Raw genomic sequence first — 18249 nt, 5'->3', positions numbered from 1 at the left:
TCCACAGCCAAGACAGGCCCACATGGAGGAAGTGAGATTACCTTCATATTCTCAACTGTCTTGTCAGTTCTTCTATAGTTGGTGCCTCTGTGTCTGTCCTGCTCATCCTCACCAAGGTGCAAGTGTATGACATCGATGCATTTCTTAAAAACGTTTATCACAGGGACAGGATTTCATCTGGGTCTTTGGATGCCTGGTCATCACACAGGCTGTTATAGATCAGCTCCAGTTCCCTCAGACACTGGATATCAATGTTGGTCTATTTGCCTTGGGAATTTGCAAATTCTTCCTTGAATGCATACCCATCCTTCACACTTGACAGCAGTCACTGCCAAAGACTGAGGACTCCTGCCTTTGCTCCAATCCCTTTGTCAACGGCCTTATCCTTAGCAAGAGAACCTAGCTGTCAGGCTTCTTCACCCCCTGATTCCTGACAACTGGCCCCAGTACCCCAGCATCAGAGTAGCCAGCTGAGAATTAGCTCACCTGTTTGACAGCTAAAATCTTTCTGCATATCTTGCAGCTCACTTGAAAGTAGGGATCAGGTGGTTTCTGTCTCATTTATGATTTCAGTCTCTTCCTTTTCTTGTGACCACAATTCTGCAGAGCAGGCTGCCTCTTTTGATTCTCTCTCTTGCTACATCTTAGGAGAAGGCTCTTCATCCCCTACTAAGCAAGCTGTGAGCTGACTACTGCTGCCATTGTTTCTTTTTAGACATTGTTTCTTTTTTTTTTTTTTTTTAGACTGATTTAGTGTGTCTGATTTAGCTACAGTTTCTGTTGGTTTGTTTTCCCTTTCTTCTTCTTCAGTATGCTATATAATACTGAGCAGTGTTTGGCAGATGCTAGCCAAGGTCCAGCATAGTGTAGTAAGCCATGGCTTTTCTTATTATTTCCCAAACATTCTATCTCTTCAACAGGATCCTATAGGTGTTAAGAGTTAAGTTCCAGACCACAGAAGATGAGAAGTTCTCTAGACTCCTATACTCCCCCACATGCTGTACCAGCCATGACCATACTCTCACAGAGCCTCGGTCCTATTCTTAAATTGCTTGTTAACCTTAGAAAAGTATCAGGGAAATATTTCTAAGAAATAGCAATAGAAGTATTTAAACCCAAGGACATCCAAGATACCAAGAAGTTACTGTAACAAGGGAGAAATGATTACAGAAAAAGGTAGCAAAGGTGCCATTCTGTATTTCCTTCACAAAAAGAGCTCTCAGAGGAAGAAGTATAATTGTTAATTGTCTCCATGAGATGGTATCTGAAGTACAGTAATGGCTTCAGTACAGAGCCCAAATACCAGATTAAGCTCAAGGTCAATGTTTTAATAACAAATCTCCCAGGCAGAACACCACTAATCACTACAGAGCACAGTAAACTGCAAGAGCCAACAGCAATCTAACACGTACAGTGAAAAAAAAAAAAAAGAAAAGCATAATGCAGATCAGATAAAATATCGAGAACAGATGGATCAATATTGTGACCTGCAGCTGTTAACAGATACAAATATCTTGTACTATGCTTTGGTCAATCTCTCACTATCTTAAACCCTTCGAGCTCCACACTGTGCAGCAAAAATGACTGTCATGGTTTAACCCCACCAGGAGCTAAGCTAAATAATAAGCTAAGATATAATAGTAATAACAATAATAATAACAACAATAATGACAACCATAGTAATGCAACGGAAAGGAAAATAACAAAGAGAAATAAAACCATAGAAAGACAAGTGATGTAAATGAAAACAAACCAATGCGCAGCCAGTTCCTGAGAACTCAACCTTCTCCAAGCTCTGTATGCTGAGCATAATGTCATATGGCATGGAATAGCCATGGTCAGTTGGGGTCAGCTGTCCTGGCTGTGACCCCTCCCAACTTCTTGTGCACCTGTAGCCTGCTTGCTGGTGAGGAGGCAGGAGAAGATTAAAAGGCCCTGACCCTATGTAAGCACTGCTCAGGAATAACTAAAACATCTCTGTATTATCAATGCTGTTTCCAGCACAAATAGAAAACATATCCCTATACTAGGTACTATGGAGAAAATTAATTCTATTCCAGCCAAAACCAGCAGAGGTACAGATTCCTAAGGTTGAGAGTACCAGTCTTGTGACAGATTGGTACAGCGTACATTGTCACAGATTGTGACAGCGGAGGTTACCCCTTGACACTGCTTTCCTAGCCCTGTGAAATGGTCCACTCCGCTGCCTTCCCTTAAGGGAGGTTATTTTCCAGAAATGAGCAATGCAGATCTTTTCTTACAGCTATTTAACAGCCAGATGTTTAGGAAAAGCACCATTGCAAGCTTGTCCTCATTTTGTCCAAGTGTCTGACAGTTTTAGGAAAACCTTCAACACGTGGCTGAACAGCACACTATTTTTCTTAGTAAAAAGCCCATGGAAATGACTGCTGCTAACAAAAGAAACGCTGCAAAATTTGGAATCAAAATTCTATACATGATTCTGCAAACCTCTTTGGCTTTCTTCTTTGTGCTCTGAATGGCTCTCAAGACCCAATTTAATTCCACGAAACAAATCCAAAAGTGCCAGGAAAAAAAAGAATCAACTTTCTCTCTAGTTGAATAAAAATTATACAGCAGGAATTCTTGATCTTAATTATTTTTTTTTAGGCAGGCGTACAAGCTCCTGGGTGTTAACAAGACTTGAGAGTTTAGGTGGACTGTAGAGTCTAATGAAATGTCAAATGAGCTGACTTTGGATTCCTGCTATCAGATACTTCCAACAGCAAAGTTCAGCAACTCTTGCCAACAACCCCTTCAAGCCCTCTGCCTGGGAACGTGGAGCAAATTGTTCTTCTGGACTGGAATTATATAACCGGCTTCCATGGTCAGTGTGCCTTGCAGAGACTAATGTGAGGAGAAAAATATTTAAATCATTCACCAGTGTAACCTTTCCCATATCCAAATTAATTTCATTTTTCCTCAGTTATATACAAAATTATCACCTGTAACCTATGGTGGTTTCCATTAGAAAAGCATACAAAAATTACCCCTCCAGAAAGCAAGCTTTCAGGTCTACTTTTAGAAATTGTGTCAGGGTCTGCTCTGAATCAACTTCTCACCTGATCACAGAATCATAGAATAATTAGGGTTGGAAAGGGCCTTAAGATCATCTAGTTCCAACACCCCTGTCATGGGCAGGGACACCTCACACTAAACCATGTCACCCAAGGCTCTGTCCAACCTGGCCTTGAACACCGCCAGGGATGGAGCATTCACAACCTCCCTGGGCAACCCATTCCAGTGCCTCACCACCCTAACAGGAAAGAATTTCCTCCTTATATCCAATCTAAACTTCCCTGTTTAAGTTTTATCCCATTACCCCTTGTCCTGTCACTACAGTCCCTAATGAAGAGTCCCTCCCCAGCATCCTTACAGCCCCCTTCAGATACTGGAAGGCTGCTATGATGTCATCAAGGAAACCAAGAGAGTTTAGGTTAATCGTAAATTCAAACTCACTGTCAAAGCCTACTAGGTTTGCTCTTATTAGGTGCCAGATCTGAAACTCACAGAAATAGATGCTTAAGACATGAAGGTTTGCTATGGTAAATTCTAAGTATTGTCCTTTCAAGTTTCCATTTAAGAAGAAAAATTTAAAAAATGAAAGCTCAACGGTTTCCAAAAAGGAAAGGGCTGAAGAGTTAGACATAATAAAAAATTAATCGACCTTAATACAAGATTTTAACAAGGCACATAATATTTTCAGGGAAGGAAGCACTTAATGACACCACATCTGTAAGAATATCTCAGTTCTTTATTTCTGAGTCATAAGGGCAGAAGTCAAGAGCCAGGTTAAATGATTGCTATATTTAGTCCAGAATGAAATTCTGCTGGTTAAAAAAAAAACAACAAACAAACAAAAAACCACAAAAAACATAAATAAACAAACAAAAAAAACCAAACAAAACCCCACAAACAAACAAACAAAACCCCAAACAAACAGGTGCAAATATCTGGAGCAAAGACAGCCTAATAATATGACTTCAGAAGCAACAGAAGCAGAGCCACACTTGACAACTTTATAATCATCCTTAGGACAAAGTTGCCTTTCTAAAGGAAGAAGGATTTCATTAGCTTTCCCTAAATTAAACCATAATAAAAAGACAGTGCCAATGCAATGGATTTTAAAACTACAGAAGTTAACCTCCCTCTACAGCACCCAGATTGCCTGCAAAACTTTGAGGAGAAAAGTGAAGCAGCCCTTCTTTCCTCTTCCTGCTGCACAACTCTCCTCATTGACAGTCATTAAGTTCTGGAAGTAAAATTTGCTTTCTTAACACAGTATTTAATCAAGGTGTTAACCAAACCAAAATTTAACACGAAACCATAACTCTATTTTGTCACTTTTAATATGTCCCTTTTAATTTTCATGAAGAATGTGTTCACTTACCACTACATACTGTCATGCAATTAGGGCTATTTTTCCCTCAGAACTACAGAACATAGCACAGAGAGGATGCTAACATTTGTTAACAATTCACATTTTCCATATAAAAGGAAGACTTTTAAACTCTCCATCCACACCTGAGGTGGTACTGCTACTGCGAGCAGTCCTACCCCACAGCACCTGGCACATGCTGAACTTGTGACACAGCAAGCATCAAGTCTGCATTAAAATTTTAGGAAAAGCCTTGAGCATTTCTAGCGTATCTGCTAAATCATCCCACAACTCACACTGCAGCTCCAGCCTTCTCCAGCCAAGGAGCAATCTACCACCCACCTCCCCCAGCATGAGCTCTGTTGTTCTGACTAGCAAGCTTGCATAAGACACAGAGTTAATTTCCATATTTCCTGGAGAAACTATGTAGGTGATTAGCTCCATTTACCCTGGTGTGCCTGAATCAAAGCCAACCAGGCACAGAAGCATGTAGGTCATTTTGAGTGCCCTGAGCATCCTCATAGTCTGAAAAATAATGTAGTCTTGAGGGCCTAAACTTGTATTACACAGACAGTAAGTAACATAACCCATTTAGATTAAAACACCCTGCAGAGTCTACTCTCTCACCACTACATCACTCCTCTGATCTGAAACCAAAGCTGCTTCTCCAAATGCCAAAATGAGCTCAACCAGGAAGATCTGGGGACAAACAACATCCACAATTCAGACCTACCCAGATGGTGTCGTCTTGTCTGTACTGCTTCCAGTTGCGGCCAGTGTCGCTGAACATCAGCGTATAGCTGGTTACCCAGTCTGAGCTCCCGTACCTGCCCTGCGTAGCGACTGCAACAATCTCCACTCTGTCTCCCAGATCTACCTGGAGCCACTGCTGCTCATTTGAGTCCAGCGGGGACCAGCCACCAGCTCCTGAAGGAGATTGGATAAAGATAATTTAGATGACAATGACAGCACAAGAAATTACATTTGAAAAAGAACCACATTACTACTTCAGGTCATCACAGAGAAGTTTACTTTCTGAACATACAGCTGTTTGTTTGTATATCTGTATTAGGAAATATGCTACATAAGGTGTGCTTCCTTAAGGTTTTCTTAATTAACCTGAAATTCATAGGGAATTTTGAATTTCTAAGATATTTTAAGGGAATTTATTCGTTGCCAGCTGGACAAGCACCAGTGAGGTTGGCACATCATCAGTCACAACAAAAAAAAAAATCATTATCTATCCTCTCCTTGCATGCTTACGCAAATCTGGGGTTACCGATTTAATGCTTATTTGCTTTGACATTTTCTTTATTGCTATGTTTTGAAAGACATGCAAAAACATTAGTTACTGGGATTTGAGCCCTCTTAATTTTTTCAAAAAACAGTTTAATTACAGGTTATCAATGCACTTCGAATAGTATGTTGAAAACCTAGAGACCATTTGATAAAAAACACTAGAAAGTAACATTTGCCTTACACAAGATGCTTTTTAAATGAACTTTTATGTTATCTTAAACAAAAGAAAAAGCAAGATCTCCACAAGGATAAATGCAACTTGCAACTTATCTGCTTCCATGACCTACTTTTCCATTCAGGAATGGAAACTTCAGAAGTTATGATCACATGGAAACTGATAGCTTGTAACTCATGTTTGTCCCTTAACAGTAAAGATGTGTACTATCCCTTGAGTTTTTTAGAGCTTAAACAGGTCCATGGTAATGCCAAGCCAATGAAATACAAAACTGCAACCACTGCTTGAATTTCACCATTTCACTCACTATAGTAAATGAGAGTTTATAGTTAAAAGGCAAATCCTCCCAGACTGGAATATATTATTTAATGTTTTCTTGCTTTCTTTTACACCCTTAAATTATAGCTGATGTTTACTTTTTTTATCTTGTTTCTACTTGCATACATTTATTCTCTGTACATGCCCAGAGTTCACTGAAGTCCTAGAATCATAGAATCATAGAATAATTAGGGTTGGAAAGGACCGTAAGATCATCCAGTTCTAACACCCCTGCCATGCGCAGGGACACCTCACACTAAACCATCCCACACTAGGCTTCATCCAACCTGGCCTTGAACACTGCCAGGCATGGAGCATTCACAGCTTCTTTGGGCAGCCCATTCCAGTGCCTCACCACCCTTACAATAAAGAACTTCTTCCACGTATCCAATCTAAACTTCCCCTGTTTAAGTTCTAACCTGTTACCTCTGTCCTGTCACTACACAACAGTCTTACAAATATGTGAACAACACATCTATGAAAAGTGTGGAAGCCATTAATAAATTTTCCAAAGCAGCAAATTTTCAGGGAATCACTGCTTCTGCAGCTCATCATCTTGTTTGTGCTGCCATTATTAGTGAGGTTTACAAAAGCACTTCTCTGTACTACAAACACAATCACGATGGGAGGGAAAGGGGGAAATAAGAGCTCATAGAATCATACAGTGGTTAGGGTTGGAAAGGACCTTAAGATCACCTAGTTCCAACCCCACTGCCATGGACAGGGACACCTCACAGAGCCCAAGGTTCTGTCCAACTTGGCCTTGAACTCTGCAGGGATGGAGCACTTATCACTTCAGTGGGCAACCTGTTCCAGTGCCTCACCACCCTCACAGTAAAGAACTTCCTTCTTACATCTATCCTGAACTTCCCCTGTTTAAACTAATTACCCATTGCCTTAGTGCAACAGGCCCTGATGAAAAGCCCCTCTCTGGCATTCTTGTAGGCCCCTTTCAGATACTGGAAGGCTGCCAGGAGGTCTCCACACAGCTTCTGCAGGCTGAACAGCCCCAAGCTTTTCAGCCTGTCTTTGTATGGGAGGTGCTCCAGCCCCCTTATCATCCTTGTGGCCCCTCTCTGGCCTTGTTCTAACAGCTCCATTTCCTTCTTATGTTGAGGACACCAGAACTGTACACAACACTCTAAGTGAGGAGAGCAGAGGGGCAGGATCACGTCTTTTGACCTGCTGGTCACGCTCCTTTAGATGCAGCCCAGGATACGGTTGGCTTTCTGGGCTGTGAGTGCACACCGCCAGCTCATGTTCAGTTTCTCATCGATCAACACCCTCAAATCCCCCTCTGCATGGCTGCCCTGAATCAATTCTCCGCACAATCTTCAGCTGTGCCTGGGATTGCCCCAACCCAGGTGCAGTACCTTGCAGTTCACGTAAAGCTTTAAAAATTCCTCATGCAAACTATGATTCTAAATATGCAACTCCAAACAAAAAGACTTACTAAAATTTGACTATAAATCTCTGGATTTACTTTAATATTTTAATCTTATTAACTGATCCATCTCAAAGCTGCTCCACGGAGAGTTTATCAGAGTAAACTGAGTTGAAAGATCGATAAATGTGGGTCATATAAAAAAAACTCAATTTCAGTAACTTTGCCCTTTAAAAAAATTTCTTGACTTTTGTGGACCACATTGTATTTTATAACTCACAACTGAAATTCCTCTGCCTAACAGGTGTCAGAATTTTAATTTTTTTACATTTCATTAAGATATGAACGTGCCATGAAAGACCTACTGAGAACATTAGGAATTTCTTCACTCAATTCTTCTCTCACTACTTCATAGCTCTCTTTTAACTTCATATCTATATAGTTTATACAAAACTATAGTTTTCATATAGTTCACTACAGCTTCCTGTTAAAAATCCTAACATTTATTCTTACACACACACACTCTCTCATCCCCCCCTCCCCAATCTCATGTGCCATATAAAGTATATTTCTGTCATGCTTTTAAGATACAAACTATATAACCGTTTGTCCTGGGTTTACCAGGAGCCATTTTGCTCCTTCTTAGTAACTGGTGCAAGCTCTGTGTTTTGACTTCCAGCCTGGGCAGAGAGCTGATAGCACCGATTGTTTTTAATTGTTGCTAAGTAATGTTTACTCTGGCCAAGGACTTTGTGAGTCTCATGCTCTGCCGGGGACGAGGGAGGCCGGGAGGAAGCAGAGACAGGACACCTGACCCAAACTAGCCAAAGAGGTATTCCATACCACAGCACGTCATGCCCAGGGAGGTAACTGGGAGTTACCCGGAAGGGCACGGTCTCTCTTCGGGGGGGTCGAACTCGTTCGGCAGTGGTATCGTATTCTTGTTATTTTCTCTTATCAATATTATCACTGGTGGTAGCGGCAGTGATTTGTGTTATACCTTAGTTACTGGGCTGTTCTTATCTCAACCCGTGGCAGTTACATTCTCTCGATTCCCCTCCCCATCCCTCCGGGAGCGGGGAGGGTCGGGGGGGGGGGAAGGAAAGAAAGAAGGAGAAAGAGAAAAAGGGGGGGGGGGGGGGGGGGGGGGAGTGAGTGAACAAGCTTTTATGGTTGGGTTTAAACCATGACACCATTCAAAGACAACAAGCTGCATATTTCTACTACATGGAATTGTGGCTAATATTCATGAGAGCCAAAGGAGAAGCTTCCTTTGGATTATAACATCCAATATCCGGTCTAGCAGAAAGTGTCTCTGTCCACACCAGGGGGGTTGGAGCTATATACCTTGAAGGTTCCTTCCAAACTCATTACTACGATTTGAAATAGACTCTGAACACAATAGTGTTTACAGTTTTATGCCAGGAACTGGTGGGACATAGAAATTAAGTTCAGAAATTCTGGCAGGTCTGTGGCATGAAGCTGTTACCTTAAATGCTCCACAGATCTTGTTCTAGATGTTTTTGTAAACATTCAAAGAAATGCGGGCATTTTCATCTCTCCTCGATTGTCTTTGTGCAACAGCAACAATGAGATGCGAGATGGAGGAAAATTACTTATAACAGGTGATTTGTATGATGAATTTCCCATTTAAAACAAAACAAAAAAAAAAAAACACAAAAAAAACCCAACAAAACCCCAAATAAAACAAAACTACAAAACCTTTTGTTTTCTCTATGCTAGTTTATACCCAAGTTCTTAAGTCAGGCTAATTACCACAGGTACTTTCCAATAATTCGTTAAACATCATAACTAGCATCTATTCTATATAATTTATGGTCTCTCCCTTCTGCAGAATGGTAGAAACGTGAGAAGCTTTCTACGAAAGCATTTGGCTTTACAAAGCACTGTTAATTTCCAGTTTGAGTATGGCACAACAGGTTTATATTGTTGAAGTCAATCAAACAAACAATACACATTGAATGGAAATTTGAGAGATCTCGAGTGACCTAAAGCTCAGAAATCACAGATTACACGGCATTTCTGAACTGCGTATATCTTCACATGAGCACATCTGCCTGTTGGGAGTGTCACTCTTTAGATATGAGAACCGCATGACATAGCAGTGACACCTGCACATAGCATCACTTTTCCAGACACTGGTCTTGCAAGAAAGACCTTATCACTGACAGATCATGTCTTTTCAGAACTGCAGATGCTTCATACACCTCTTCCCATGCGGGGCAAAAACCCACGGCATTTCCCCCTCCCAAACCTTCCATCATTACCATTTCTACAGATGGACAACAGTTCTACTGACTTCTAAGAATGGCAGTTAAATTCCCAGCAACAATAAAGCTGCATTGTCTTTGTGACTGAGAACAGAAAGTTTTTCCTTTGGGCCTCTCTCATTTCTGCTAGTAAAGCAAACACGTAACTTCTGCCTGATCTTGAGGGTATCTCAAATCCTCACCAAATACTGCTGTAAGTGCCAAAAATCAAGAAATATTCTTTTTCCTCCATATTTGCTCTGTTATACAGAACAGGTGGCACAAGTGGCATCTTTTTTCAGCACAATCTGTGGCTGCATATTTCTTTTATGCATATGATTCCTTATAGTGTGTCAACACCCCACCCCATACTTCTTTTATTAAGTAGCAAAAAAGCACATCTGGAGTGTAGTAGCTCTTTTACAGCCATTTGCTCCTCTACCCGCAAGCTATGCTAATGCTGGGGAACATCTGTCAGGGCAGGCCAAAGACAAGAGACAAGAATGTAGGATGCGAAGACTACTGATGACAATACTTACAGGACATCAAACTCCTTTGAACAGATACAAGCATAACCTTGACACTCTTTTCCTGCAGTTGAGCACAAGAAAATTAAACAGGACCACACACCTTTTGTTAATAGTGTGGCATAAGCATAAAACGGACAAACTGTGGCTCTGATTACACCATACAAATCTGTACATTTGATTTTAGGTTAACTGGAAAGTATTAATGCATAAAGATGCCACATTGCCTCTCTCACAAGGACAAAAGAGAGAGTAGATGCCCAATAAAGTCAATACACATTTGGCACTTTACAACATCATGTCTGAGGGACATACAATTTAACTTTCTTCCCACTAGATTCACACTGGTATTGATATGATTCTGTGCATTGTCAAGTACCATCACTGCTCATGGTTCACATATTTCACATTTTCTGTGGATCATTTCAGGGGAGAGGTTCAACATGATGTGGAGAAAATGCCCTAGTGGAGAAACTACCAGAGGTATCTGATATATTGCTCATTCTCCATGGCAACAAATCATAATGCTAGAAATATGAGAAGAACAAAGATCAGATGGTTTCTCAGTTGGAGACCCGTAGAACTTCAAGAAATATGATCAAATATATTTTTTTCTCTTTTTAATACCATTTGTACATTTTGCCATACTTGTTCCAACAACTGCACTGAAGCCAAGTGTTATGCAGTGAGTGGTCCTTGATGTTCCACAGGACTGCTCAGGATGCCCATACTTATTTTTGGTTTATTAATACAAATCAAAGGGAATGCTTGTTCCCACTCTACAGTGCCTTACAAACAGCTCAAATGGCTTTGTATTGTGCTACAAACTCTCGGACTTCCTGCTGCAACTAAGTGCTTTCCTGCTGCACAATTTTACTTTAATGCCCAGATCAAACACTTCCTGGCCATAAAACAAATTCTTTTTGATGTTGTATATGTTTTATATTCCCATACATAATTGCCTGTACTGACTGCTGAGGCTGCGAGTTAACAGAGAAATGAAAAATCTTAGTTTATAGAGTCATATTGTAGCAATTTTCTTACTATTTTTCATTATCATTTACTGTAAACAAAAAAAGCAGTTAATCCCTCTCATGTGTAAGTAACATATTCCACACCTCAGGATCATATTTATCAGAATTATACAGTTTTACTATTGCCAGTACAGATTTCTCATCATTTTAATTGAATGCTTTCAGCAGTTCACGTAAAGCTTTACTCATGGATAATGCGTGTAGGGTTTTGGGTGGGTTTGGGGTTTTTTGCCTTATTTTTTTTTCTTTTTCTTTTACTTTTTTTTTTTTTTTTGTGTGTTTTGGGTTTTTTTGTAGTTGCTTGTTTTGTGGGGTTTTTTGGAGGGGGCGGTGGGTTTTTGGTGGGTTTTGGGGAGATCAGGGGCTTTCTTTGTTTGGGGTTTTTTGGTTTGGTTTTGGTTTATGGTTTATGGCACATTTCACTGCTACAGGTCTTTTTCTAAACAACAGCCTTGTTACTGTTACCTATTACTGAATCAACATGATGAATTACAACTTTCTATTGATGTAGGTCTGGACTCTATTTCATAAATTCATCTTCACTTGCTGCATTCCTATTTATACTCACAAATATATTTACTTGGGTTTCTACCAGGAGGCACTGTTACTTGCAGCACTGTCTTATCAGTTACAAAGCTAAGCTAACTCATCAAAGCACTCCAACATTAATAGAAAGCCATTGCACTGACCTTGTAAGTGAGTATTATTTATTATAAAGATATCTACTGTTTGCATTCCAATGCCAGTTCCTTCAGTCGCCAGCTACCACTGCTCCTCCAACCCAGGATCAGGTACCCATATGAATTCTGTTGGCACTACATCCATGCATTTCTACAAAAGTCTGGGCAGTAAGATAGATATTGTCAAGCTAGAGCTTGACTTGCAATAATATTGACTTTGAATCTCTTCCTCTTTTCTGCAGATAAAATGAGTCATTACAGACATTTGCAAAATCACATAAGCATATCTATTCGCTGTCCCAGCTAGCAGTTGGAGACAAAGGCAGGGCTCAATGTTTATAACTTACGTAATGTTGAGCAACTACTACATAACTTTTTCCTTGCTGAATAACTCTGGTTCAGGAGTTTAAATATGATATAGTAATTTCCATTTAACACTTTTCTAATGACCTAGCAACTTCCTTATTATTAGTGCCAAGTATCAGAGAGAGTCCTTTGCTGGCTTTGCTGATTTATCAATCAGACTTTGATTAAAACAGACATTTCAGGGATTGTTTAAGTAGATAAATTATTTTCTTTCAAATATAAAAAAAAAAAATTCTTTCAAATTCTTTCAAATTAAAATATCTTTTCTAGTAGCATACTTTCTATCATTTCTTATAATTAATATCACATGTAATGTAGTAATACAGGGCTTTCCCCTTTCAGAGGCTCTAACTTGGGAATAAGATGGGAGCCATCAACACAAACTTGCAGCACAGTGTCAAATGATGTCCTAGGTACTGCCAACTTCTCTTTTCTGGTACAAAGTTTGATCCTAGAAAGTTTCACCTTGTATGTGAACTCATTATCTGGGTCTTAAATATTCATCACTGCAAATGTCTGCAAAGTTTTCTTCATTCATTTTCACTAGATCTGTAGAATTGTGTAATCACTGAATTCCACTGGAACTTCAATATCTAGTTGCTACTAGCTTTTACAAATTACAAATACCCACATTCTAGAATAGAGCCTCAAACCTAACGACCTTCAAGCCCTAAAGATTATGGGAACTCTTCAAACGCAAAAAGACTACATGAACTTCCTTTAGGATGCTTCTACAAAAGAAGTGGAGAATTTAAAATTTAATGGAAGTTTTCTATAACAAAGAAAGGAATTGCTCCTTAACAGAGCTCTCTCAGAAGCACAAATTAATGTCTCTATTCAACTTCACTCTGAATGCACTGCAGACAAACAGCATAAAAGTTTATTCTTTGTAAAAGTGATCAAAAAAAGAACAGTTTAGGCATTTGATACTGCAATCTTACCATCTCTCCTGTTGAGCTTTGCAAAGCTGGGGCTGTGAGTACTGAAGAGCTCAGAGGAACTTGTAAGGGCTGTTGAAGGTAAGGAAGATACCAATGGATCATCACAATTATCTGGAAAAAAAAAAGGCAAGAAACAAAACATACAGATATCATCACATGAGCAACAAATATGCTAACTTGTGTTATTTCAAGGTGGTGTTTGTTTCTACTTAGCAGACAGAGACTCGAGAAAGAGCACACTTGTGCTTGAATTTATATGCAAGACTGAAATTTACCCTCCAGAACGACAGTCTGGTGGGATGGCAACACGTTGGAAGCTGTTGACAAGCCACTGAATACTTGAAAAGCTGGAAAGTGTTTTCCTTTCAGTGAATGAAATTTTATGATTTCCCATCCAGTTAGAGGGTAGTGACTTTTCTTGCAAAAGCCACTGGAAGAATATAGTAATGATCTGGCAGACTTTAGAGAATGCCCCAGGTGATATGTTTAGTAAAGTCTCCCCACAGAGCAGAAACACAGGGATATGCCACCTGGCCTTTTGCAACATGTAAAACGCATGTACCAAGCTTCACAAGAGCCCTATGCTGCATTGCAATTATAAAATCTGAACAGTTCCTTAGTTTCTTCCCCAAGCTCACACCGACATACATGGCCAAATTACTTCTGTTAGCTCAAATGAGTAGTCTGCTATGTCTTTCCCCTCTTACTTTCACATCCTCATCTGAGGACAGATGGGGTAGCCTAACACCCAAGTTGGATTTTTGAGCCCATAATATCTGAATAAGGATAGAATTTGGTAATGTAAGTTTGTTCATTACAACACTGTCATATACACATTCAAGAACATAGAAAGGAATTTCAGAAGGGAATAATAATAATAAAACCCTATCATTTTTAATTGAATCTCCCATGGAGCAAACATGATCTAATTACTAGAAAAGTCCTGCAGGTTAGCAAGATCTCAGGCACCAGTGCCCTCACACTCAGAGAGTAAATACACAATTTGCAAGGCAGGGGCAGGGGATAGGATGTACTGAATTAATGATATTTTAGGGCTACAAAAGACAAGGAATAAAAGCAAAAATTGCTTTATGGTTATGACAGCAAATACAGACTGTTCCAAAATTATGTGATACCTTTCCTATATTGAACCAGACTATATTAAAATATTTCTCATGCCTTTCTACAATGACTCTAGAACAGCCCAGATACTTTCGTAATCAAAATACAGCTCTATATGAAAAAATCAGCATATTGGATATAATTTGACTGATGGACTTCAAAAAGTAAACTTCAGTACAAAATAATTTCCATCTCTTTGGTTAACATCAGCAAAAAGGCCTAATAAGATCTCAGAGTTCAATGAATTAAGGAGAAGTATGCCACTGATATTTTCACCATGAGGATAATTAGCCCACGATTTACCACGTTCCTGAGCAGATTTCTCTATCATGGCTCTTTGAGTCTCAAACCAACTCCCACCCAACACACCTCTCAAGATTACAAAACTCTCTAAGAAAGGCTGTTATTATCATATTTCCTTTTGTGATGGTTGCAGACAACAAAGAGAAGAAACATTTCGTGCTTATGCAAGGTCAGAATAGACCCATTGAAAAAACAAAAGCAAAACCAGTATATCCTAGTTCTCACCATATAATCCCAGCTCACTCATTTCAAGAGACTTCATCTCCCTCATTTGGTGTATCAGAAACAGACCTTTACTGCAGGTGCTCCCAGATTTCTAGTTTCTGACACTACTCCTTTTGCCTTGGCAGTTTGCCTGTCAGAACCAAAAATCCCCTTCTTTATGTTAACTGCATTAAGTGACTATTAAAAACATTCTTTCTAACAAAGAAAAAGTCTACACTACTGAATCATTTAAAACATCTGGACACTCAAAGAAAAGCATTTGCCAGCCAGTTGTTTTTTCCTATGTTTACTTCTGACCTGATAATTAGTAAAAAAAAAGATTTTAAAAAGTGTTTAACTGAACATATAAGCTATCTTCTTCATGCAAATCATGTAATAATACAGATGTTCACTTTCATTTGAGAAATGGGTGCTGACCTTGACTATGCTAACTTCTGACAAATAGGCAATTAGGGATAGCACTTACAGTTTTATGTTCAATATTAGAACTGTCATCAGGAATGTTGCTTCTGAAATGAAAAAAAAATATTTACCCATAGGCAACCTGATTTTTCTCATGTTTATTATTTTTTTTATTTTTAGATGAATTAAAAAAATATAAAAATAGAGAAACTAACTTATTACGAAGTTGTTTGGTTTACTGTTTTTTATTCCTTCCTTGTAGCTTTAATTGCCCTCTAAGTAAATACAAGGAAATCTCTTTCCCTGTGTATTTAAATTTAAAATAAATATAAAATTTAAAAGAGATAAAACCATTACTTCAAGAGCATCCAAGTGAGATTTAGACACCGAAACTCTCAGGCTCCTCTGAAACATGCCAGATAATACCAGCTTTAGCTAATATTCCATAAAGTAGTGAAATTCAGAAAAGGCCTTTTGCCAAAATATCTGATTAAGCTCTGTTTCATGATGGCCTTCAACACCTGTGACAACTCTAAAAAAAAAAACCAAAAAAACCCTCAGAAAAATGTATCCAAGTCCTAGAGAGACAAGATTTCATAAAATCATAGAAAGGTTAGGGTTGGAAAGGACCTTAAGATCACCCAGTTCCAACCCCACTGCCATGGGCACAGACACCTCAAACTAGACCATGTCACCCAAGGCTCTGTCCAACCTGTCCTTGAACACTGCCAGGGAAGGAGCGTTTACCACGTTTTTGGGCAACCTGTTCCAGTGCCTCACAACCCTCACAGTAAAGAACTTCTTCCTTATATCTAACCTGAAGTACCCCTGTTTTAGTTTTAAACCCATTACCCCTTGTCCTATCATTACAGTCTCTGATGAAGAGTCCCTCTCCAGCATCCCTATAGGCCCCCTTCAGATACTGGAAAGCTGCTGAGGTCTCCACGCAGCCTTCTCTTCTCCAGGGGGAACAGCCCCAACTTTCTCAGCCTCTCTTCATACAGAAGGTGCTCCAGTCCCCTGATCATCCTCGTGGCCCTCCTCTGGACTTGTTCCAACAGTTCACAGAATCACAGAATCACAGAATCACAGAATCCCAAGGGTTGGAAGGGACCTCAAAAGATCATCTAGTCCAACCCCCCTGCAAGAGCAGGGTAACCTACAGTACATCACACAGGAACTTGTCCAGGCGGGCCTTGAATATCTCCAGTGTAGGAGACTCCACAACCCCCCTGGGCAACCTGTTCCAGTGCTCTGTCACTCTTACAGTAAAGAAGTTCTTCCTGATGTTAACGTGGAACTTCCTATGTTCCAGTTTACACCCATTGCCCCTTGTCCTATCACTGGATATCACTGAAAAAAGCCTAGCTCCATCATCCTGACACCTACCCTTCACATATTTGTAAACATTGATGAGGTCACCCCTCAGTCTCCTCTTTTGCAAGCTAAAGAGACCCAGCTCCCTCAGCCTCTCCTCATAAGGGAGATGTTCCACTCCCTTAATCATCTTTGTGGCTCTGCGCTGGACTCCTTCAAGCAATTCCCTGTCCTTCTTGAACAGAGGGGCCCAGAACTGGACGCAATATTCCAGATGCGGCCTCACCAAGGCTGAGTAGAGGGGGAGGAGAACCTCTCTTGACCTACTAACCACTCCCTTTCTAATGCACCCTAAGATGCCATTTGCCTTCTTGGCCACAAGAGCACATTGCTGGCTCATGGTCATCCTCCTATCCACCAGGACCCCCAGGTCCCTTTCCCCTTCACTACTTTCCAGCAGGTCAACCCCCAACCTGTACTGGTACATGGGGTTGTTCTTCCCCAGATGCAAGACTCTACACTTGCCCTTGTTAAATTTCATCAAGTTTCTCCCCGCCCAACTCTCCAGCCTGTCCAGGTCTCGCTGAATGGCAGCACAGTCCTCTGGTGTCCATGTCCTTCTTATGCTGAGGACAGCAGAACTGCACACAGTACTCCAAGTGAGGTCTCACGAGAGCAGAGTAGTGGGACAGGACAGCAGGCTTCTGAAACACAGCTAACGTTATCAAAATTGAGTTTGCATAGAAATCAGAGATTCAGCCCAACTTCACTTATTCTTCTGGCACATGTTCTACATCGGTGTTTGTAGGCATGGTATGATCCAATTTGTAACTTTCTTCAAGCTTAAGATAAAATTCAGTGGCACAATCGATACAAATTTAAACCATTTCTGATTAGTGGACACTGAAATATTCAGAAAGTCATAAACCCAAAAAATCTATCATGATCACATTGATGTTTCTTTCACCCTGTCCTTTGAAAAGGATCAATCCCTGGAACACAGGCAGGGTGGATACCAGCCATGACTGAGATGTGTTAACACACCTATCCTGCTGCTATTTTGCTTGCCCATTTAAAGAGTCAGTGGGACAAAACACATTGATTTCCACTTGTGAAAGCCATACAGAAAGGTCAGTAATATTTCCTTAATGAAAGCTTTGATGAAGAGGACATGATCAGTTAAAAGATTGCCAATCCCTAGGCTCCATAGATTTCCCATATATCGGATTTGAACAGCTTTTAGTAGTACTGTACCCTCACAGAGACAAATGCACAGAAAATCTTTGACTGAAATCTGCAGTACTTCTACATGGTAGTATATTGTTAGCCAAGATGTCTTTTCAGTATGATAAGTAGCACCATACTTACGCCAATGATCTCATATCACCGCAAATGGAAAGTATCTGGCAAGCCACAGTTAAGACTGTGGTCTATGGTGCAGCTACTCTATTAAATAGTTACAATACCACCAGACAGCAGTACCCAGAGTA

General features: G+C 40.1%; 1 protein-coding gene across 1 annotated transcript in view; it reads right to left on the bottom strand.

Annotated features, from left to right (window-relative positions):
- Positions 1-18249, bottom strand: part of CNTNAP5 (contactin associated protein family member 5) — a 302872-nt gene that overhangs the window by 217182 nt on the left and 67441 nt on the right. Inside the window, exons 2-3 of the mRNA XM_065671519.1 lie at positions 13391-13501; positions 5130-5323 (exon numbers count right to left, since the gene is read on the bottom strand). Coding sequence (XP_065527591.1) covers positions 5130-5323; positions 13391-13501 — 305 coding nt within the window. The remainder of the gene's footprint in view (positions 1-5129; positions 5324-13390; positions 13502-18249) is intronic.

The sequence above is a fragment of the Lathamus discolor genome, chromosome 3 (assembly GCF_037157495.1).
Source record: "Lathamus discolor isolate bLatDis1 chromosome 3, bLatDis1.hap1, whole genome shotgun sequence".
Taxonomy (NCBI): domain Eukaryota; kingdom Metazoa; phylum Chordata; class Aves; order Psittaciformes; family Psittacidae; genus Lathamus; species Lathamus discolor.
This window is presented reverse-complemented; position numbering and strand designations above follow the sequence as displayed.